Source organism: Labrus bergylta, chromosome 19 (assembly GCF_963930695.1).
Source record: "Labrus bergylta chromosome 19, fLabBer1.1, whole genome shotgun sequence".
In the NCBI taxonomy this organism is placed as follows: Eukaryota; Metazoa; Chordata; class Actinopteri; order Labriformes; family Labridae; genus Labrus; species Labrus bergylta.
Genome location: NC_089213.1, coordinates 6,307,112 through 6,331,947, shown reverse-complemented (window position 1 = coordinate 6,331,947; position 24,836 = coordinate 6,307,112). Strand labels below are relative to the sequence as shown.

Here is a 24,836-nt window from a genome sequence, read left to right as displayed (position 1 = left end):
GTGTCAGTTCGTCATGTCTAACTTTCTCCATGTTGCCTGGTGAATTCTTGTTTCTCCAGAGTTTGGACTTTTTTGTTGTTGTGCCTTGTTAATTTTTGTAATTTGGACTTTGTTAAGAAAGTAAGTTTTTGTTTTGCCTTTTTTTAGGGTACTCCTTTTTTTTTTCAACGACATGTTCATGCAAAATGTTCTGCATCTCTGATGGTTTCTATTGCAATAAGCAAACAAGTGAACGAATGAACTAAGAAAATCATGTTTCCTGCTGGTAAAAAAACAAACAAAAAAAAAACTAGTCATAGTTAATCAAAAACAAAGAGGAGGACCCACGTGCAAATAAGAAAACTAATTATTTTAAAGCAAAAGCTGACTTTACTAGAAAGAAAAATCCACAAAAGGGAACAACAAGCCTCAGAGAGCCTTAAAGAGAAAAACAGATAATACAGGTAGGTAGACTGAGACAGAAGGGTCGAAAGACTTAATACAGGGGGCAATCAGACAGATGGAAGCAGTTAAAAAAAAGTTAAGGAAACACACAAACGGAGGAAGTAAGACGACATGATCCACAGGGGCAAGAACTTCAAAATAAAACGGGAAAACAAAGAAGTAAACTAGTAAGAAATAATACAAAAATTAAAATGACCAAATAAGACAGAAAATTACAACCAGGCAACGAAACGAGGAATAAAGTAAACAAGCGTAAACCATGACAAAGAAAACATAGGCCCACCCAGGTGCATGCTGGTCCTACACCTGCCTTCTTACCTGAAGGTGCTCACAGTGTTATCCAAACATGAAACAAAAGAAAAATAGGCCTACTTATTATGCACAACTAAATTTACAAAACAAATAATTATCCAAAGAAAAAAGGATCAAAAATCTATTCTAAACGTCCTACCAAACTAAATTCTAAAAAAATAAAATTATTTTCCTTCAGTAAATATTCTGAACACACAAATACGTTAAAGTAAGAATTACGAATAAATGTAAAGTTACATACGTGTCAGGGAAATGAACGTCAGTTTGGAAAAATCGTGCATGTCCTGCAACAAACTGCAGAGAGCCCCTTCTTGTGGCTCCGAGCCAGAATCGACGAGTCTTACCGAAGCTTCCCGAGAGCCTCCGAGTTCAAACGGTCCACAAAGCCGACACCAGCCGAAACTCTCCAGTTACTCCCGATCCGTTCCCATTGAAGTGTGTTGTTGGGGGTGATGGGGAGGACGAGATTCATGAAATAAATAGGGCTAAACAAAAAAAAAAAAAAAAAAAAAAAGACTATTTCCAGAAAGCTTCCCTCCTGAGCCCCTCCCTCTCCGCTGCTTTTCGGCTTTTCGGCTTGGCAAAGGTAATTACCATCATACAATTACTTGTGTATTACAGCTTTTTAGCCATTTTTTTCCACAGTATTTGCTTGAAAACAGGGAGGTAGTGGGTTAAATTCAGCAGCTTTCCTTTCATGTTTTGACTATTTGCTGGTGCTGAGTGGTCCCATATCGGATGATTTAGGGCGTGTAGCCATCAGCACAGCAGCGAAGGCGTGTGGGATGGCAGCTATTACATATCCCCACTCAATATTACACAAATTAACCTTTTCCTAGCACAAAAATGATTTTAAAAAACACTGAATCCCCCGAAAGAATAGCGATAAATGGCACAGGATTCAGACAGGAATGCAATAATTGCTCAGGTGTTTCATGGTACCGGACTTGTGCACTGAATGTCCTCTTTTCTTTTATTCAATAGGCTATATGGTTAATACTGGAAATTCACTTATCGATCTGCCGGTGTCTCGGACAATGAACACTGCAGCCTAAGGCTTAAACTGGGATCACCAAGGTTTATTTTATCACGATGTGTTAGTTGGTAATACATGTGTGTTTGTTGGTTAAGCTGTGGTGCATTATCCTGTCCTGTGTGCGGGATATACCAGTCTGTATTGGGGTATTTTCTGGTGGTTACGCAATGCTGTTATGCGCTACAGCACGCTGAGTAAGTGTTTGTCACAGAGAAGAGTCTTTTAAAATGAGTGCACTGTGGATCCAGGAATCTTCTTATTACCAATAAATGTAGTTTAAATGTTCTTAAAATGATTTCCCTTTCCATTGCATATTTTCATGTCTTTGATTGCATGCCAAGACACACAAAAAATATCTTTAATACAGACAGACTCATGGAACTAGAGTGTCTGTCACATCCAACCACATCCTCATGTCTTCATTACTCATTCATTTTCTTTCCTCCATCTTCCATCCGGACATCCCCGAAACGGGACTGCCCCCATTCATGCCAGTCGTGACACACCCTTGGTGCACCAGCAGCTGCTCCGGGCTGTGTGTGTGGGCTGCGTAAAGAGGGTGAGGAGGGGGAGAGTGGGTGCAGGTGCAGGAAGGTGCAAGGGATGAGCACATCCAGCAAGAGGGACACACTTTTAATGTGGTCGTATTCTCTTTAGATGTAAGATTCAACTATTGAGATCATGATTTGACCGTTTTTCAAGAGTTAAAACACAACTGATTGAGTCAAAAGATGCAGAAAGTCACATTATCTGTATTAAAAACAAATGGAAATTATGCTAAATACCTGAGCTGTGGCTCAGTTGGCAGAGTCGGTCGCCTCTTAACCAAAAGGTCAGGGGTTCGATCCCCAGCTCTTGCAGCCACATGTCTGACATGTCCCTAGGCAAGACCCCAAGTTGCTCCCGCTGCTTCGTCTGCGGCGTGTGAATGTGTTTGGGATTAGCTACTTCTGATGGACTCTTCACACAGCAGCCTCTACCATCAGTGTGTGAATGTGACCTGCAGTGTAAAAGAGCTTTGAGTAGTCAGAAGACTAGAAAAAGTCCAATTAGATAGATTTGTTATCAATGATCGCAAGAAATACTAGTGTTCATTTTTGATTAGAAACTTTTAAAACTTGTAAAGAAGAGGGCGAGAAGTGAATAGAGCTATACATACGCTCTAATGTAAAATAACTGTGTAAGTAGAAACCATGATGTCAGTTTTGGTAGGAATTTGACTTCAAATAGGACTCAGTATCAGAGCCATTAGCCCACTACATCCTCTAACCAGTGTTTGGGTCTGACTGAGCCTGATAGGAATTAGTCAGAAGGATAATTAGGGACGGAGAGAGAAGATTACAAGGCAAAGACATGTCAGAACGAGGCCGAATTGTTTCAGAGGAAGAATAGAAAGATGAGACAAAGACAGGAAAGCAGAGACGGAGAGCAGCAGCTCTGAAGAGGAGGATGGAGGCAGGATGCTTCCACCCTCCTGACTCGTGTGGGAGAGAGCAGAGAGGAGGCAAAAAGGCCCTCAAGTCCGTCAGTCAGGACTGTCCGGATGTCAGGCTGAAGAGATCCCATCAAGGAGGCTGCTGGCTGTGTCACAAGCACTCCTCGTCATGGCTCTGATTGGTCCAGAGACACCAGAGCAGGGATCTCCTGTAAGAGTCAGAGGTTTTGAATGGACATCACGGCGTCAGCCAAAATAGCATCTTCATCTCACGCATCATGGCTGAGTCGTTTAGCCAGGACACCCGGTTATGATGAATGTCGTGAAGAGAACCACTGGCCTCCATCCAGGACGTGTGCAGGTACAGGGGCAGGAAAGTGGGCAGGTAACATCACTGCAGACCTCTCTCAGAACCCAGACACAAACTCAGACGGGTCGCTGTGAGAACCTCCTCGCTAACCACCTGCACCACCGTGCAGCCCTGTAACATCACTGCACAGCTCTGATGGCAGCCTTAAACAGCAGCCTTTTCAGACTGAATCTATTATAACACCCCTCTGAAGATGTCTGTGTAGTGTTTGTAGATGCAAGAAAGACAGAAACATGCGTCTCACTCCTGAAAGTGCAGCAGGTATCGGCCTCTTTGTAACCTTCTTACACAGCTAAAGGTGTTGTGTAACTATAACTCTGCCGGCACTTTTCTGAATATATACTTTCATCCCTCAGTCTTGAATATATTAGCTACTTAAAAGTGATTTGTCTTAATACGGCCTAGATAAAAACAGCAGCGACCTCTTGCTTCTCCTGCAGATGTAGATCTGTCCATCAGTGATTCCACCCTGTAATTTATGTCTCTTAGCACCCCAGCACAAACACTCACACATGCAACTAGCTAATGACTCAGTCGAACATTAAAGCGAGACGATGCTAACCGGCTCCAACAGGAACTCATAGGAGAAATATGCCCTGATTAGTGTTTCACTAAGTGACTAAGAGCATTTTGAGCAGTTTTTGTGGCTGCTTTAGAGCTCGGCTGTCATTAAGAAGTGACATTATGTCTGTGGATGTGCAGAGGGAAAGTAGATGGGCTTCTCACTCCCTCCTCTGAGGCAGCAGTGATTCTACAACTCTGCACATTATGCTGCAGGGGATACAAACAGCAACGTAAGTCTTTCTCAGTGCAGATCTCTAACATTTTCTAACATTCGCAAAAATATAACTCAAAACTTTTTAGTGAAAACCTACAGCCTGTACATATCCAGCGTTTCTATAGAGATGCTTCAGTCAGTGTTTATATTTCAGCTGCTGCTCTAGCCCTGCAGAGTTTTTCAAAATGGGGGTCCTGAGCCGCCCTGGGGATGGCCAGGGGTGCTCGAAAACTTGGAATGGAACAAGAATAAAAATCAACTATAACCTTATTTGTGACAATAACAGTTCAGGGTTGTATCAATTGGTACGCTTGGGACCCCAGCAGAAGGGTAGCAAAACAGTTGGATGGCACAGATCGGTTATTTTGGTACAATTCCCAACTTTTGACTGTGGAAACGCCAATAAATAGGCACCATGCCAGACCAAACTGAACCAGACCACTTGGTGGAAACGGCGGTATAGTGCCTCTGGTTTTAAAAGATTGATTACACCCAGTGTGAGGAGGCATTGTTCTGTCAGTTGAGGGGGCGGTCCTTAATGCTGCCTAGGATGCTTGAGTGTTTACACTCCCAAACACTGTGGAGAAATGTGTTCCAGACCACCTCCGTACTGTATGTGGTCTGAGCTGATTGATCTCGATCCGTCCTAAGGATGCATTGGGGTGAGTTCCCACCTTTCATTAAGGCTTTCCACTTGTTACCAGATCACCCAGGATGAATATTTCTACAAGGTGTCAACAGAGCCATCCATAGTTATATTTTCCTGCTTTCAGAACAGAGTTGTGTGAGAAGAGTTAGCAGCTGTTTATTTTTTTTTTATCTTGCCTTCTCTTCCCTTTAGAGCTGCTTCTTTCGGTCTCTTCCATTATCTGTCCAATCGAATTACCCCGCCCTGATAACTCTGCTGCCGCCACTGCTTAGTCTAATCCAGTTCAGTAGTCGTGAAAGGTCAGGGAGTCGTTTCGTGCCAGCTGGATCCCGTCCACGTCCTGGTCCCAGCGGGATGGCCTCTTCATCTTGTCTCTATCTCTCTCTCTCTCTATATATATTTTGAGTTCCCTCACTTCCTTCACTGTTTGTCTCTGTCGTCATTTCTTCATTGCTTTTGCTTCTTCCCTCTCTTTTTCACATGTTGCTCTTCAGCTCACCACACTGTGTCTCGAGGCCTCTTTTCCCCTTAAATCTCCGCCTGATCGTATATTTGTCTGTACAGTAGCAGCGTAGATTTTACTGTCAGGGACTTTTGGCAGAGCTCTCTCAATTATTTGCAGAGCTAATTTGTGAGATGGGGTTCTGTGAGGCAGGATGGTGCAGAGCTCAGTCTGATCACACAGATTAAAGTTGGCATGCTTCTTCTTTGCAGAGTTGTTTCTCAGTTAAGCACCCAACCCAAATAAAATAAAATAAATATTTACCTTGAGCAAACTGACCTCTACGGGCTGATATTCTCATTTCAAATAAGATGATGTCATCATGGTACAATTATAGGTAGAATTAATCTTTTTTTTAGGAAGTTTATATTTGATTCTTTGGAGTCCCCGTCATGCTGTAGAAAGTTCCTCTTTGTTTGTTGTTCATTATGTGGCTTCCCTTTTTTCCAGTGACACACTCTTCAGGATGAAAGTAATCAGCTCTGCAGTGCTCAGCGCCCTGTTCTGCACCGGTAAGCACTCACATAACCAGTCCCTGGGGATTGGGTTTGGATTAATGAATGGCTGAAAAAGGCTTTCTGCAAAACCGAAAGTGTTTCAGTGCCACAGAAAACGAAAGCTACATTTAATATATCAGCTATTTTCTATTTTTCCTTTGTTTGCTTTCCTTTCATTCCTTGCAATAAAGCCAGCTTGTGTTTACATCTGGTCTATTTTCAGTGGTCATTATGTGGGGCATTAACATTTCAAACACTTGCAGACTTCTTAGGAAAGTGTGTTTTTTTTTCCTCCAATAAGAACAAAGAACCCTTTTTGAAGATCTTTGAACGAATCAGCAGATCTCTAAAATGAGATATATTTTAAGAATAAGCTCTGATCTGTTTTTTCTCTCACAGTTGTGTCAGCATCTTCAAAAGGTAAAACTGCATGCTGCTTTGGATTGCAGTGCATGACTTGTGTTAGGTGGGGGTGTTTCTGCTGTAAATGTTCGATGGCCGAGATCAGACAGTAAAGCAACAGAACACAAATAGCTGAACAACTTTTCATGTTTACAGTCTTGCTTTTATTCTGTTTGCAGGCACAGCCTACAAAATTATTTCTATTTTGGGTACTCTTCTAAAGGGCTAGAGAGAAGACATTACCTTCACTTGTAAATGTCAGACATGTACATTTCAGTCTTAACGAACCTCCTTTTTAGCTCACATCATACATTTGGCTCTAAACAAATATAGATCTGCTGCTATGAGAATCTTATACTATTACATATATACAGACATAAAAGAAGAATTACCCTTTGATGCTAGACAGACTAAATATGATATATCCACAAAATTATCCAAATGCATGAATGTGAAAATATTACTACTTGGAAAAAGTTATTCATGTGCATGAGGAATGCTACAGTGATAACATGATCAGTTTAGAAACTAGGAAGACACACGTTTCATGACACACCTTGATTGTTTTTACCAGTCAAAGAGGAGCACAGGACAGCCTTCTTTGGGGAGGACATTCACATCGCTGTCCCGCCTGGGAACGTCGGCGAGGTGGTGTTCAAACCCAGAACAAATGTCCTCGCTGAGGTGGAGCTGATGCGAGAAGGAAAGGTGGTGAATCCACGGTGCCGCATCAACTCTCTGGGCCACCTGGTGCTGGAGGACGTGAAGGAGGAAGACGAGGGCGTGTATGTCATCAAGACCTCCAACAACTCCAACACAGCCAAGCACCTCATCCTCATTGTCCGAGGTAAGCAGCCTCCTTAATACTTATAAGGACGTGGGGAGACGGGTGAAATGTTTCTCTGGCTGTTTTCGAAAACCTCCTACTATCAAACCCAGTTTGCAGTATGTACTGTGTACTGCGTTCAACAGTAGTACGTAGTATGACTGCCAGTCGGTGGTTATTTTGCAGTATCCTGGTTTACAGTTTTGGAATGAGGAAGTTAACAACAGACAAGCCAATGGCAAATGCAGCGACAGTGTAGCATCCACTTGCAGTCTAAAAAAAGCTGACAAGTGATTCATTTTGAACATTTTAGAGTCCTCACATCAAGATTATTAGCAAGCTTTAATCTCAGCCGTATGATATTATAACAGCTTTTCAGGTACTCCTCCTTAGTGTGATGTTTGATAAAAAAAAAAAAATGCAGCCGGGTGAAAACTGAACAATGTGTGATAATTTCAAGAAAATGATTGTGCTGTGTTTATTTTGTCTTGTTGATCAGACTGCGCAGTGGAACAAGTGGTGAAGTACGGAGAAACTTACACCATCCATCTCAACCAAGTGGAGGGCCCCATCACCCTGGAGTTCAGGTAGTGAAAGTAGAAAAACAACGATTCAGCCATCGGCACTTCACAGAGTCATGACTGTCACATATCAGTCATTCATTTTGAAGCCTGTATAAAAGAGAAACATATTCACTGTGCCGGCTGCATGTGTTTCCTCGTGTTAGTTAACATATATGCTGCTAATGTATATTTGTTTGTTTTGTTCATTTTAAGGCCAAGTCTGGTTCAGCCCAATCAGACTGAGGTCCATCATGCAATGGATGAGTCTCCACCCGTGGTGCTGTACAACCAGACGGCGGTGACTGCAGAGGAATATGTGAGGCGCCTCAGCGTGTCAGAGAAACGGGTGACACTGCACCCTGTCAGGATGACTGACGAGGGGAGCTTTACGGTGCTGGACCGGGAGGGCAAAGTGAGGAGGAGGAACTGTCTGAACGTCAGAGGTGAGGAGAAATCTGCACTTAGCTTCCTGCATCCTCTCAGCTTTAATTGGGGGATTCATCAATCTCATGTGCCTGGTTTGTTGGCCTCGGAGGGTAGCTCATTGAAATGCAGTGCTGATGTCTGGGTAATACATATGCGCTGTGAAATGTGAAGTGCTATTCAAGATCTTCGATATTAACCTAATAAGGTTTCATGCAGTAATGTTAGCCTTTTTGTGTTTCCTGTATTAAACATTTTAATCACTGTCCACAGTATCTTGTTCCTTGGCTTATAATAATACCCACATGCCTTTATCTCAGAAAAGGTCTTACGATGTCTTTTTTAAATGTATTTAAAATGAACTTTACTCACCTGCAGGGAAACTGAGCTGCTGTAGCAGTAGAGAAAAATCATGTCGCTGAAACAAAGAGCACATTTAATGAAGGTTAGGGAACAAAACATAATAACTGCCAACAGTGACATAATTGCTTCTGTATTCTATAAAAAAAAAAAAACACTCTGCGAAGAACAATCCAGGGTGTCTAAAGCAACACTCATGGCTCTTTGTGGCTGTTTATAGCGCTGGTTTGAGCAAAATGCTAAAATAAACGTGCAGACAATAGCAAGGCATACTTGCTGATGTTACAGGTTTTGCTCATTATTTGAGTACCATTGTTTTAATCACCACACAATCATCCCGGACATGTTAGTCGGCAAGCTGCTTGATGTTGGCCTCTCCTCCCATTTCTGAACCTGGATCAGGGACTTCCTAACGCATCACCACCCAGATTGTCAAGCTTGGCCCTCCTCCATTTTCTCCTCTACTGCACCGAGCACTGGTGCACCTCAAGGCTGTGTGCCGAGTCCACTTCTATTCTCCCTGTACACCTCTTCCACCACACTGAGCTCTGGTGTACCTCAAGGCTGTGTGCCGAGTCCACTTCTATTCTCCCTGTACACCTCCTCCACCACACTGAGCTCTGGTGTACCTCAAGGCTGTGTGCCGAGTCCACTTCTATTCTCCCTGTACACCTCTTCCACCACACTGAGCTCTGGTGTACCTCAAGGCTGTGTGCCGAGTCCACTTCTATTCTCCCTGTACACCTCCTCCACCACAGAGTTCTGGTGTACCTCAAGGCTGTGTGCCGAGTCCACTTCTATTCTCCCTGTACACCTCCTCCACCACACTGAGTTCTGGTGTACCTCAAGGCTGTGTGCTGAGTCCACTTCTATTCTCCCTGTACACCTCCTCCACCACACTGAGCTCTGGTGTACCTCAAGGCTGTGTGCCGAGTCCACTTCTATTCTCCCTGTACACCTCTTCCACCACACTGAGCTCTGGTGTACCTCAAGGCTGTGTGCCGAGTCCACTTCTATTCTCCCTGTACACCTCCTCCACCACAGAGTTCTGGTGTACCTCAAGGCTGTGTGCTGAGTCCACTTCTATTCTCCCTGTACACCTCCTCCACCACACTGAGTTCTGGTGTACCTCAAGGCTGTGTGCTGAGTCCACTTCTATTCTCCCTGTACACCTCCTCCACCACACTGAGTTCTGGTGTACCTCAAGGCTGTGTGCTGAGTCCACTTCTATTCTCCCTGTACACCTCCTCCACCACACTGAGCTCTGGTGCCTGGTCTGAAGACCACTTTTTGAGGGTCTCAGTCTCCTCTCCTCTCATTTTTACTCGGCCCCAGACTGAGAGACTTTAAATCAAGACCACCACAGATAGCTTATTTTCCCACGTCATTACTATGTTGAGAAGGAAAACGCTGCTTTCTAATACATTGTACCTTAAGTTGTTTTTATCAATGTCACTGCCAGCTATACTGAAGACCTGTTCAACTGTGTATCCTATAACCCTGCAGGAGCATACCACTCCCAACGTCTAATGTTTCCCGGCTCGATATCCTCTGACATGATGCATTAAGTAGATCGTCAATACTTCTTTGTTCACTGCAGTGTTTTTTAATATGAATGAATCACACACTTACATCCTTACTGATGTTATAACCTTTGAAACCAGAAGCCCTTAAAGTTGCAGGTGAGATAGTTTTATAGACTTTAATCTCTGATATCTTCTCCACAGTGGCTTGAAAGTTTCCAACCGTTCAAACTGCACCGGAAACATCCATATCCCCTCATCCGCTCACAATTTCATTTACAAAGATAGACCGTGTCAATCTCTGACAAAAGCTGCTTTCACATATGCACTCCTGAAAATGTGCAGAAAATATCAGCCAGGATGCTCCTGAAATGTTCCCGAGTTGTTTGTTCAAACATGAACCTCACAGCAGGAGACTATCCCCGTCAGACAGCATAGGCTACATATGATACGATAGATACATTTCTTGTCGAGCTCGGCATAAACTGTAACGCCTCTGTGTTTTACCTCCACAGCGCACCAGATCTTCATGAAACTCGCCTATGGAGCAAACTTGAAAATGAAACTCTACCTTCATTACTCCAACCTTAACATCGTCTACATGCCCAAATCAGACAACCGGCCCCGTGTCATCCTGGACCAGGGGGTTCTGGTGACCCATCTGGACCCCATGCTGGAGGGCAGGCTGAGCGTGGAGGGATCGGAGCTCATGATGAAGAAACTCCATGTGGCCGACATCGGTGTCTTCATGGTGACCGACCTGGATGGGTTGCTTGTGGCTCATGTTTACGTCGAGGTGGAAGGTAAGAGAAAAGGACTTATTTAAATTTTCAACAAGGCGTATTTGTTTGTGATCCAGCTTTTACACGAGCTGCCTGGAAATTCTTTGACTATGGCCACGTGTTGATATCTGTGCCTTTGTATTGAAAACCAGCTCCAAATTTGGAATGCTAGTAACAAAGCTAAAACAGCTGTTTTTGTGTGCTTATAAAAACAGAATTGTTAAACACACAGTATGTAGATTCCATCATCCATCTCAATCAAAAGATGACATGAGGCTGGCGGGGAATCATGGGAGTGATTCTCTGTGATATTTCCCCCCATCAGGCTGTGGATTGATTATAAATAAAAAACACACTAAAGGATGTGCAACACTCTCAGATGTTGACTCTGCTGTACTGCGTGCTATTAGATCTATTTCTGTGTGCAAAAAAAATCAGCGTAGAAATAACCACAGGAACATGTCATAAGTCTGTTTAACATTTCAGCCTATCACGATAAGGCTTCTGACTGAGACAATGTGACGATACTTTATCCGTCACAAATACGATTTTAATGCAGAATTAAACAAAATCCACTTCTAATAAGAAGCTGGGATGAAAGATGAAGGAGCTACACAGCAGAGTCCGTTTGAAGCAACATTTGTGCGGCCACAGAAGACTCATTATTTTCCTCTGTGCATGTTTCTGTCTCAGCCTATAAGCTGCCTCCGCTGACTGTAGCCATACTCTCCCTGCTGGGCCTGATTGCCTTCATGCTGCTGGTCTGCCTGCTGTCCTGTCTCTTTAAAATGCACAAAAGGAACGAGAAGAACAAGAAGCTGATGCTCCTCGCTCAGCAGGGCAGCAAGGGAGACGGCGATGCTTTCAGACAGGTAACACCCACCCAGTGCATAACCATTGTTCTGCATTTTGTCAGAAGGAGGGAGGTGGAATACTGTAGGATCACAGAAACAAGAACAAGAAAGGCCGTCAGGAGGTTGGGCCTGGAGGCAAAATAAACCCTGCTTCATGTTTCGTAAGAGTTAGGTTTATGTGTTGGTATAAAGGCAGAGGAGGGTTCTGTTCCTGCTGTGGGAGTCAGGATGGTCAGCTGGTCCACTTCCTCCCCCTGCAGAGCTGGAACTGGCTGAGGACATCTCACAGTAACACAGTATTTCTAATTCAGTTCCCTTGATCTCTTGGTGTGTGTGTGTACATTAAACCCCAAAGATAGAGTCATATCTGTTACTCATTATTTAAGGCTTTTGTCGGTGGTCTAAAAGTATGATAAACCTCCTGCATAAGCCTTAAAACATACAGAGAAGAACACAGAAAAGCATTTATATCACTTTTAAAGCAATTTAAAAGTGATATAAAAGTACACATCTACAGATTCTATCCAAAAAGTGAAACCTCATACGCTGTTTTGCACACATTCACGGTCATTGCTTAGGAGTTTCAGAACCCCTTCACTATCATCTGACAACATTTGATGTTGTGGATGTTGAGTGGAGAGATGATATGACAGAATAGTTACCAGATGATTGTGTGCCAGCTCCTGAAATCCTCTTCTGTTAGATTTTATCAGCTGACATAAAAAAAAGGCTTTTTATGCTTTTATTGCTGAAGACTTAAAAGCAGCCTTCGACTCAGTTTAGCAACAAACATATATTTGTTTTGTTATCCTGCACATTTAATTATTGTAAATCAAAACTATTGATCAGCTCTGGAGTCTTAAATGGATGATTGATGACAAGAAAAAAGTCCCCTGAAGCACCTTTTATTACCCCTCTTAAAATGTCAATGTTAAATTAAACTTTTCAAATTAGAATGAATTGTGCAGACGGAGGACGCTGCAGAGTCCGTTTGAACATTAAAGAAGCAGAAGAAGAAGAATTATTGATTGTCTTCTTAATGATGTTTTCTAAGCTCTGCTCTCAGCTGATCAATACGAGGAGATGAAGTGACCGATGGGATGATTCAGAGTAACGAGGTAACCCTTTAGCCTCCACTCAGTGTGTCAACATCTGGGGGTTAAACTGGAATTATAAACTAATTAAAAACCCATTACATAAACAACCTGAGGCGGAGTGCTTCTGGAATAATTAAAAAAAAGTCTGAAACAAAAAACAAACTGGTGCATGAAAGACGTCCAGACGTCGATCGAATCAGAGTTTAATTACTTTTATTGTTTTTGTACACATATTTTTCTGCAATGTTTCCTCTGATGGTTGATTGACAGTTAACTCCTTGTTAAGCCCGAGACACCCCAGCCCTTCTAGCAATAAGTAAGGTCTTTTACCTGCTTTTTGTAACATAACAATGAGTAAGGTCTTTGTACCTGCTCTTTCGTAATGTTAACAGACAAAGAGTAAGGTCTTTTACCTGCTTTTTGTAAAGTGTCTTGAGATAACACTTGTTATGAGTTGACGCTATACAAAAATAAATTGAATTGAATTGAATTGAATTGAATAGAATAGAGAGGGGGCGTGGTCAGACACAGCTCATTTACATATTAAGGTACAGACACAGAAACAGCCTGTTCTGAGCAGGGCTGAAATAAAGGGGTTTATAGGCATGATCAAATGCAGGATCAGAGTGGATTTAGAACAAGAAACTTCACACACATGTTTTGGGGAGCTCTGAGACTTATTTAAACTGTTTGAAAATGATGATAATATGTGACCTTTAAGCCATTCTTAAATCACTTTCATCCACTTGTTAACCTGGTTTTCAGCTTTCTTGTGATGTTTGTATGTTTGTATTTGAATCTCAGGTGAAATCTGGTAACATGATGATGATAATTGTTTGTCCAGTTCAATGTTGTGCCTCTCTGGTACAGTTTGAGTTTTGAACGTTGGGTGAGTATAAATCTGAGCTGTGACGGAGGCCTTTGTGCTCACAGCTGATTGTGTCTGAACCGAGGCCCAGCTAACGCTGTCGCCTTGTGCGTTACGTTTCTCCCTCTGACTTTAAGGAGCCTCAAACGGAGCCTCTGCTCGGTGAGAGAAATGTATACTGCTTATTTTTGGCAAATAAGTCCTTCAATCATCCTGCTGTTTATGAGTCATTGGTGACACTTTGAGAAATCACTGCTCAGTATTTTGTAAACTTTGGTGCATTGAACATTTTAGTACAAGCTCACAATAAAAGAGGAAACTGCCATCAGTGTGAACGAACAGGAAGAGGATGATTGAAGATCTCATTTGACAAACAGTCAATGAATCACATCAGGTTGATCGTGCACCACCACTTGAGACAATCTGTCTCTGAGATCCTTTTAGACCTTTCAATACTTCGCTGACTGAGCTGTGCACAAGTGTCCATTTCTATGTGGACTTCAAGTATTTAGATTTACACTTGTATGTTTAAAATCGATCTAAAGATTCATGGTATGATTATAAAAGGATTGGCTGTCGTGAATACTTTCAGAGGGCTAAAACATTTGGAAACACGAGCATCGTCCCTTAACCAAAACAAAATAAAGAGATAATAATAATTTACGGTCAGACGGGGGTTAAATATGAGGATGAGTGCTTTTAAAGTCAAAGAAATCTTTTTATAACACCATGTTGGTTTGAGGAGCTCAGTCAGGAGTGAGAGCCGTCTTCCTGGATCTTAGTTTCAGTTTTGTACCAGGTTTTGGTGCACAGTGCAATAAAAAAAAAGTCCATTTGAACGAGTCATTTAATCGAATATTTACTCTTAAAATCGGATTGTTCTGAAACAAGTGTACATCTCAGCGGCGGCGGAGGAGAGCTGTCTCAAGAGCGGAGGGCCTTCTATGTCCACTTGCTTTGAGAAACAAGATTTTAAAGTTAAATAAAGCGACTAAATGACCTGTTGAGATGCCGTTTAACTCCTTTAGTATAAGTGTGTGTGTAAACTGCAGCTGGGCAACAACATACGAGAAAGTCACACTCAAGTCATCACTTGTGACTTTCTGTCCGACGTATTCGAGCCGTTCCTCTGCTGTATATTTTCTCTCTTCCCTTCCTTTCTTTTCCTCTCGCCTGTTAAGCGCCTCAGATCGAGCGCCGCAGTTACTCATGAACACAAACGTTATGATAACTGCCGGCGCGTAGCTTCACCGCCGTGTTGAGCTCTCAGTTTGTGGTGATGACTCAGCTCGCTTAGCGCACACGTACCTCAGTGTTGTTTGGCTGTGTGGGGTGAAGTACAAGGTAAATATCTGATGTGTATGTGTGGGTATCCGTGCTGATTCTGTGCGTGCCGTTGTGTAAAGGTCAGTAGTGATTAAACGTGCGAGTCTTTGATCAAACAGTGGATTTGCTTTGAGGTTTTTTTCCCCCCCCACAGAATCGTCTCTGTGTAATCAACAACTCGCCCAGGACGTCTGTGGAGTGTGCTGTCATGTGTCTGTGTGTTTGTCCAGTGAATGTCTCAATGTTTTGTCGTAATATTCTAGTTTTTTAAATGTGCATAGAAGTACATCTCCATGAAACATCACATTGAGACAGTCCCCTTCTGGCATGCTGCTTTTACATACTGAATATACCAACGTCACAAATCACCAAACACTCCATCAATCACATAAAGACTCTGCTAGGGATCCATTTACCTCTCGTATCAGGATTTCAACAAGAGATGACAATTGACTTACCTACCTTTCACCAGGATCAGGATCAGGGTGAGAGGATTACTAACGAGGGGTTTGCACGTTTAGTCAACTTTAGGGTTAAACTTCCTCACCCCTGCTGGTCAGCACCGGAATTACAAGCCGATTAAACAAATTATTCATGTTTTTATATGATAGCCCTCGATGCCGGTCAAATGTTGTGCTCAATCTGCTACACAGCCAACGGCCACTAGGCGGGGCTGCAGCCATAAGCTGGCTGTGTTTAAGGGCCTGCTCTCATCGCTCTACTACTCAGATGTAAACATGCACAGGAAATATGGAGAGCATCTCATAGGAGCAGTGAGGTTTGTCAGCGTTTTGATCTAGATGGAGAGACATGGAGAGACATGGAGAGAAAAAGTGTCTGAAGGCTGTGTCCTGTTTTTATTTTTTAATTTTTTAAAGGTTTTATTCTTTATTTAGAGATAAGATGGAAGATAGTGTCAGAAATCGGAGAGAGAGAGAGAGAGAGACTGGGGAATGAGGGAAAGGTGCAACAGGTCGGATATGAACCCGGTCCGTCTGCTTGGACGACCATAGCCTCTGTACATGGGGTATGAGCACTAACCAGCGCCCCTCGGCTGTGTCCTGTTGAAGTGGCGCAATGTGTAACCACAGAACACTCCTGCCAAATGTATATCAGATCAAAGCAATCCCTGGAAAAAAAATGTAGTGGTATAAAAACCAGGTGACGATATTAATTTATTAGCTTCTCAGTGAAGAAACATAGCTGCTATTAACACCTCATTTAGGACAAAAGACAGTTCAGTAGTTTATTTCAAATAACTTCTCTGTCGATTAAACACATTTTTAACAAATTGCACACATCCCAAATCATGAAACATTATTTCCGTTTTGCTAGACGCTAAAAAGTGACGATACTTAAAATCCAGTTTTTATTCAACACAGAAACGAGCAACTTTTTTTACCAACTTTACATTTAAATAAAAACAACATTTTAAAGAATCACAGTTTATAAGTGTTAAAATGAAACATGAGCAGGTAAAGTATAATCGGGTAACTGTCTCACTGACGGGCACCTTTCTAATGACGACTGAAGAGAAAAGATGGATGTTGAATCAGCAGCCATGAATCTGTCACTCACTCCCTGTTGTCTGTCAGTACACGTGTTGTCACAGCCTGTTTGTGTGTACTTGTGTGTTTGTATATCAATATGTGCTCATTGTGTGCCTTTAAATGTTCTCGTGTGTGCGGAGTATTGACTATGTGGAGGTTGAGATGACAGCAGATGCCCTTGATGACGGTCACTCTGACTTGTTATGGATTTCCTCAGATCCGAGAAGACCGAGTCAGAGAACCCAAGAGACCGGCATGAAACTCAGATCAATCACAGCTCTCTACCTGACTCATTCTCTCCTCCATCAGTCCCTCTCTCTCTCTCTCTCTCTCTCTCTCTCTCTCTCTCTCTCTCTCTCTCTACCTGACTCATTCTCTCCTCCATCAGTCCATCTCTCTCTCTCTCTCTCTCTCCACCTGACTCATTCTCTCCTCCATCAGTCCCTCTCTCTCTCTCTCTCTCTCTCTCTCTCTCTCTCTCTCTCTCTCTCTACCTGACTCATTCTCTCCTCCATCAGTCCCTCTCTCTCTCTACCTCTCTCTCTCTCTCTCCACCTGACTCATTCTCTCCTCCATCACTCCCTCTCTCTCTCTCTCTCTTTCTCTCTCTCTCTCTCTCTTTCTCTCTCTCTCTCTCTCTTCACCTGACTCATTCTCTCCTCCATCAGTCCCTCTCTCTCTCTCTTTCACTCTCTCTCTCCTCCATCTCTCGCTCTCTCTCTCTCCTCCACCTCTCCCTCTCCATGTCTCTCCACCTGACTCGTTCTCTCCTCCAACTCTCTCTTTCTCTCTCTCTCTCCTCCATCTCCCTCTCTCTCTCTCTCCACTTCAGTGTTTATTCATCCTACATATGTTTTATAGAAGTATCATACACTTCTCTCACCTCCATGCCTCCTTCCCTCTTCTCTTCATCATCCATCTAGTTTCCTTTCTCTCTTCCACGACCTATGACCCTTCAATTGGGCGTACACTGTGCGATTGTAAATCTGTCGTGCGGGAACGTCACCTCATCTCTCTGTATGACTGAATCATTTACGACTCACGAGTCACGACCAAAATCTCATGAATTATGTCCTCACACTGTGCGGCCCCGTCGTTGGGCACGACGTGAGTCCTCACTCTGCACGACCTAAATCATAATGAAGCACTGAAGCACTGAGTTTTTTAAGCTTCCTCCCCTCACTCACTTCCTTCAAGAAGTCCCTAAAAACTCACCTCTTCAACATCGCCTACAACCTCAACCCTCACCCTCCTTCTTTTACATGCTCTCTAAGTTGTTTTGTCTTTTGTCGTTCTTTGTTCAGCGTGCTTGAGTGCTCTGGCCCTGAGGTCAGATCAGTGTGTATTTCAGTTGTCTCATATCCAAACACAAAAATATACTGGCATGTCTGTGTGTGTTGTCGAGGCTTTTTCTCCACAATCCATCCCATAATTAACACCGACCGCCCCAGCTCTCTCACAGCTGCCTCCTGTTCCTTCATTCCCTCAGCCTCTCACAGCTCTCTCATTTCACTCCCTCTTGCAAATCCATCTCAATGAACCAACTTCACCACATATTTAACGGGGCGTCCTCTCTCTCGCTTCCTCTCCCACGTTAACCTTTTTTTTTTTTTTTTTAACCTCCTCCTCCTCTTTTATTCACTGTCCCTCATTCTTTCTCCCTTATATGCACGTCGATTTGGCTCGGTTTCCTCTCAACCTCCAGACAAATTAATGAACTCATCCTCTGTCCAGTCACACAAGCGTCCTGTTCAGTAAGTTGTGTGTGTGTGTGTTTTAAGAGCTTTCTGTACTGTTACACGTTTAGTGTGTGTGTGTGTGTTTCTGTCCCCTCTTACAGTGTCATATATTTCTGACGATCAGTGTTATAAGTCGCTCTAACATCATGACATTGTTGTGTCCATATTCTGACATGCTTCCTGTATATGTGTGTGTGTGTGTGTGTGTGTGTGTTGGTGCAGGTGGTCCATGACGCATACACAAGGTTTGCTGAGGAGTCTCTGATGCAGTCTGTGAGTGATAAGACCCCGGACACCACAGAGGTCACCATCAAGGTCAGTTCAAAGCACAAACAAAACACATTGTCAGCAAATGTTTTTAAGCATGTGACTAAAAGTATAAAGAGTAATAAAGCACATTCAAAATGTCACTTCGTGTCTGGTATCACATTCGTCACACATTCCACTGGCCTGACGCGATCGGAAATTTGGACGGAGACCACGCTGCCTCACTCCCTCATCAGGTCATAAACGTTTCAAACAGTTGTAAACTGTTCAGTGAATAAAACTTGGAGAGAGCGCTGAATTGATTTGAAGACTCCTCAGTAAAAGTCAACGAGTGACCAGCGGAGGTGGGCAGTGTGTCTCGCAGTTTGGGGGTGGGCCGGCTGAGAGCTCAACTACCGCACTGCAGCTATAGTACGAGTGCAAACTGTTTTCTTTGTGCTGTACTTTTTTTTTTTAAACGACGACTCTTCTTAGTTTCAACATTTGACATCTTGTCTTTGTGCTATTTAGAATCAAATATGGGCGTTCTGTGTTTTGTAAATTATCACATCCTGTTTTTGATTAAAATTTAACTCGGTGTCCCAACTTTTCAAGCTCAAATATTAAACCCCTTTTGAGAACGAGGCACGAGGTCACTTCAACACCTTGGATGGCAGGTGTTCAGCTTTAGATCTCTGTAACAGAAACGAAAGCTAATGCTTGGCTTAAGCAGATGCTCTTTTAATTTATGACGGTCCGTCTAAATAATGAAATGTGGTCTTCATCTTTAACAGAGAAGGCAGATGTATCATCTATGACCTACATTTCACACTGTTTACTTTTGAATCAGATCTGTTTCGTTTCAACACACTGACATCCATCCCTGCAGATTGTTGCACACGTAACAAGGACATTAAGAAGTGTTGTGTGCATGCGGGTGGAAGGTAAAGCTATAAATAAGGTCCCTGAAACATGTGCATAAATTATTCACGTCGCTTTTCCACTGACCTCAATTTTTTACCACTTCCCTTTCCTTCCATTCCTCTATCCTACACCAGCGTCCTTCCTCCAGCGTTTCCCCTCTGATTTTCACTCTTCTTATTCGATCGCTCTTTTTCTCCATATATCTTTTAGGGATTAGCTACTTCCCCCTTTCCCCCCTCTTTATGGTTTCTTTTCTCTTGTCCTCGGCTTCATGATCTCATATTAACAAAGACTCTATTCTCCTTTGACCCCTTCTCCTCCTCTCCTGTACCTCCTCTCTCCTTCTCCGTAGGGCCTCGAGGTGTCCAAACCAGGACGCTACCAGGCTCTGACCTCGGACACCTTCCTGGAGATGAGCGACTCTGGGGTGGAGTTCAGTCACTCGGGCCTCCCGCTGGACAGCGACACTGACGCTGCCATGACCTACGCCTCCCACAAGCCCCTTCTGAACGCCATCTCCCCAACAGCCATGACAGCGGGGGTTTTCCCGGACAGCCTGGAGACCACCTTGACCACCCACGGCGATCTCACCGCCAGCCGGACCCCCGACTCCGTCCTCAGTGCCAGCCCTGCCTCAAATCCTCGCTCGCTCGCTGCTGCCACCCCAGACGGCAGCATCGGCGGTGCTGCGTCGCCCGGAGCCGCCTCTAGGGGCACCGCTGGGTCGGATTCAACCAAGACAGAAGGAGGGGCTGAGGGTGAAGAGGCGGGGCAGAAGGAGGGATCATCTCCGAGCACCTGAGAGGATTCACCAGTCTATTTTTTTAATCTTGTTGGTTCCTATACAGATAGACATCTACACCCCTTCTGGCTCTGCATTTCCAGGAACTCCATCATATCCAAACATCACCAAGTCCTCGATCACTGCATCTGAAACACAATACACAGACTAAATACTCACGCTTGGATCTGGATTTCAGTTAAGCCCAAAAGAAAATAACAAAAATGGGGCGGCTGCACAAAATGTATCGCACTAAACGAGATGCAAAAGAGAAACCCCACGCTCAGTCCAAAGAAGAACAAAGCAATTCTGTGCATCTGGAAACATGCATGCATTTAAATTAGCGTAGTTATTGTAGTTCAGAGCTGCAGGAAATGCTGACCTTAGAGTAGATCGAATGCATGCAGGCTTCTGTTGGTCCAAGAAGCTCAGGCTCAAACAAGTCATGGTGTGGAACGTGTAAAAACACTCTCAGCACTTTTAGGAAAACACTTAAAGGAGATTAAGTGATTTAAGCCCCCGTTGAAAGGTTGTCAGAAACGATTACACAAGTTTGACAGTTTGACGGCAGAGTGAAGACGCTGCAGGAATCGCTACCACCAACAACAGCAGATAGGATCTCCTGTTTTGGAAGCGGATCTCGGTGTGTTGCCCCTGACAGCACTTTTGTCTGCTCTCGCTGCATCAGACAAACACTGCGATGATTGCATTTCATCCCACCCACTCACAAGACTCTATTATTAACAGAACAAGTCTGTCAGGAAGCGTCTCCGCCTCTCAGGAAGAGCTGCTTGTCTCAGCACTTGTTCAATACCACCCCGTGAGAAAAAAAACCTGGACTTACACCTCCTAAAAAAAACGCCCTGCAAGCTGAAACAAGCGCTATAGATCTAATACCCTGACTTAAGCGCCGTTATTGTTTTCCTGCCTGGTATATCTCGGGTGTCAGATCTGCCACATTCGAAGGCGTCATGTAAAGAAATCCCATCAAAACTTCCACCACTTCTTCCTCCTGCTAATGATGAATGATAAAACCCCACAGCAGCGACAGCTAACTATAGACTCGTTCTCGTTTGTTTTTGTTTCGTCCCCCCCTGTGGAGTTGTCACGAGCCCTGTCAGAGCAGCATGAATTCAGCTTCCCCACACATCTTGGGACTTCTGGATCCGCTCCGTAATTGGATTCCCGGTCTCCTCGCGTATAGGGGACGGATTCACGGACGCTGCGGAGTGAGGAGCGGTGATAAAAGAGACGACAGAGATGGAACAGGGTTACTATTTTGGGGAGCAGATAAATGACATGCATGATTTAAAGCCTTCTATTTTCATCTCAGCCCCGCTTTTACGATGGACGGAGCTCTGATGGTCGGAGCCCAGTTGTTTGGCAAAATGAAATGAGCGGGGAAAACGCAGTCGGATCAATCTCTGATAACGCTGCAGCGCCGACGGAATAACAGTGATTATAACTGCTGTGTGTGTGTGTGTGTGCATGTGTGTGAGGATTAAGGGCTCACACAAAGCGAGACATTCACGTCACTGCACGGAAATGATGCCTTTCAATCCACAAAACATCCGACGTCAACATCCCTCAATTGAGAGTTCAAGTAACCGTTTCTGAGTCCACACAGATCGTGCTGGTGCTTCGTCACTTTGGTGCTACTACCAACAGCACCAGGAATAATAATACAAAGATAAATCTCGCACATTTAAGAAAATGAGAAAGTTCAAATGTTCAGTTAGAATGAATCCAGCTGCAGGTAACGCCTCTCATTTAGTCAAGGGTGTTCAGATATTTTAAAAAACATTAATTAGTTTAATTTATGAGTTTTAGCGAGTAGGGAGGGAGCTTCAAGATGACAGATGTTGATTTAAATCTGCAGTTCCACATTTTTTAATGATGATTTTTCAGTGATATTTATGGTATTGGAGCTCTCGGGTATGCCTCGGTCTCGCTGAGTGTGGTCTTGACTACAACACTACGAAGAGTCAGCAGATATAGCCACACGTTTGCATCAGTACACACAGCAACATCGGACAACCACGATCTTTACTTCACGCTGAAGCTGAAATTACGTCGACATGGAAAGCCTTCCTTTAAAGCGGCAACATGGACGTTAAGAGTCAGGACGAGAAACGCACACAATCGATCACGTTTCAAAGAGGTTGAAGCACGTGTATGGATCTGCAAAAAATCTCAACCCTAAAGAGCTCCTTTAATATTCAGGAAAATGTAGTTTGTATTGAGTTATTTTTTGCAGAGGTTAGCTGGGCATCATGAGTGTGTGGAAGACTTGCACTCCCTTCTTACATGTCATTGAATTATTGATCTGTGTGGCTGCTTTATGGGGCAGTGCTGCAGAGATTTCTTGACTTAATCAGATATTTATATTACACAGAGAGTACCGATCAGGCTTCTTAAAGGGACTTTAAGTGTGACGCAAAATGTCTGTAGCTTTGTTAAGAAAGGACGATAAATGGATGACAAAAACATGGTAAAATATTTTCACTCAATCTAAAGCAATATTAACCATAATGGCACTAAGACATCACTCAAATCCCCCACTCAAAAAAAAGACTGTAAAACATCTCAAATCACTCTTTATCGTTCTTTTCCCACTGTTGTAAATATTTAAGATGTATGATCTGCATGTGTAAAGTGTGAAAATACTCGTGTGTGTTTCTTACTGCAATGCTTATGCAAGATTTGATACTATCCAACGCTGCTTCCTACCGTTAACCACACATCCACCCGTAGGTAGAAAAACTTAACACGAGGAGAAGGAGAGGTCGGAGGGTTCAAAGACTCTGTGTTTTTTTTTTTTCCTCATGTCATGTTTACGTGTCTGAGTCACAGAGGCGCTGTGTGAAATCCTTTCATCAAAACTTACTTCAGCTGGGCTTCTGCCGTGCAAACACTCCTCCGGGCTGCGGTGTTCAACACATAAACAGCTGCTGTTTTATTTAACCAGGTAAATTATTTAGATTTGTCATTTGAGGAACTGACAACAATGCAGCAGCCAGTATGTCCTCCTTCTATGTTTAGATTCTGCTCCTGAATGCTCTGGATTTGTTTGGACCAGAGGAGGTAGACGGTTTTAAGGCACCCCCACAAGGATGTGGGTTAGGGTTAGGGTTAGAGAAGAAGAACCAAAGGACTTTTCCAAACTGAAGAAAATAAATGTGTAAGAAATCCCAGAAGTCCGCCACAATCGCTTTATTACCCTGAACGTTTGTGTCTTTAATGATACGATGAAACCCATGAAGATGCATCTACCATCCAGCCTTCATGAAGTGCTTAATATGTTGGAGAAACTGTCAGGAAACCCCAGCTGAGGAAGTCTTTGTGAAAGGATTTCACCTTCTGTCATTCATTCTGATGTTTGTGTTCCCTGCATGTGTGTGTGTGTGTGTGTGTGTGTGTGTGTGTGTGTGCAGGAGGAGATTTAATAAAATATTCTCTCAGTTCTCACAGATTCAATCTTTCTTAATCTAATGTTCCCTGTGACTGCAGAAAATCTGGTAAAAAAAAACCATGAAATGATGCCTGCAGGGTCACAGTTTATTAATATCTGTGATTATAACGGATCAGAGGTCGCTATCACGCAGAACATCACAAGAACTGTCGGCTCTGGTTTCTGACACTAAGATTAATTAACTTTGATTCTCTCTGGTGTTACTCGGCGACTCTTGTGATTCAATTTGAGATCAGCTTTAAGAATAAGAGACTCGAAAGTTTAAATAATTTGCATTTTGTCTCGTGTTCAGCAGCACTTCTCCTCTGTGCCACACTGAGAATCCCTCCTGAATGCATTTTACTCGTATCTGCTCGAAAAAACGTTTTTTTGTATCATCCGCTCCCACCGCAATGCTCGCAGCACCTGAGAATGTTTTTTATACCAGAAAAACAAAAATCCTAACAAATGATTTTCATATAATCTATGTGTTTACTGTCATCCTGAGAATAATAATAAAAAAAAAATAAAAAACACCTTTGAATGATTGAACATGCTTGAGAATGAAAATTACTTTTTTTTTGTAGCATCACATTTAGCACCAATAAGATGATTCCTGCCTGGACCACGCTTCCTCTGTCCTCTGATATTCTATCCTTTACCTGGTGTAAAGAGAAGAGTTACCTGCAGCATGCTGACCTGTAGACCGTGTGATGCTAATAGCTAATGATGGCAGTAATAATATGAATTGCACCTCTCTGTACAGACGGCCTCCTGAGTTCACCCTGACCTGTTAGCCGAGGACTGGCCCTTGTTTCCCATGATCCTCCTGCCTCGTTACATCACGTCTGCCTGCTGGGTTCAGCTGAGAGTGACGGCCGCAGAGACAGCCTGTCCACCTTCAGAAGATGCTTTTACACTTTGCAATATAAAAGATGTAGATTTTATTAAAATGTGAAAACTGGAAGCCTCTAATTGGCAAAGAGTCCGTACACGCACTAGACGTGTTTCAAGTCTTAACAGGCTTTTAAAGCATGTTTAAAGTCAGAGTCTGACATTACAGTTATGAGCTGGTATATATCATGCAAATACCGACTA

The 24,836-nt window shown here is 43.2% G+C and overlaps 1 protein-coding gene across 2 annotated transcripts; it reads left to right on the top strand.

Moving 5' to 3' along the window:
• Positions 1–858: 858 nt before the first annotated feature.
• Positions 859–24,290, top strand: LOC109993616 (uncharacterized). Of its 2 annotated transcripts, none has more exons than XM_020646611.3 (10): positions 859–1,342; positions 5,977–6,038; positions 6,423–6,443; positions 7,000–7,272; positions 7,751–7,838; positions 8,028–8,257; positions 10,636–10,923; positions 11,596–11,774; positions 18,559–18,651; positions 19,859–24,290. In XM_020646611.3, the coding sequence occupies exons 2-10, from the start codon at positions 5,993–5,995 to the stop codon at positions 20,306–20,308; spliced, it is 1,668 nt and encodes a 555-aa protein (XP_020502267.1). In that variant the 5' UTR covers positions 859–1,342; positions 5,977–5,992; the 3' UTR covers positions 20,309–24,290. The 2 variants fall into 2 exon arrangements, with proteins under 2 accessions (XP_020502267.1, XP_065804017.1); XM_065947945.1 differs by lacking the exon at positions 859–1,342 and adding an exon at positions 4,969–5,037.
• Positions 24,291–24,836: the final 546 nt, after the last annotated feature.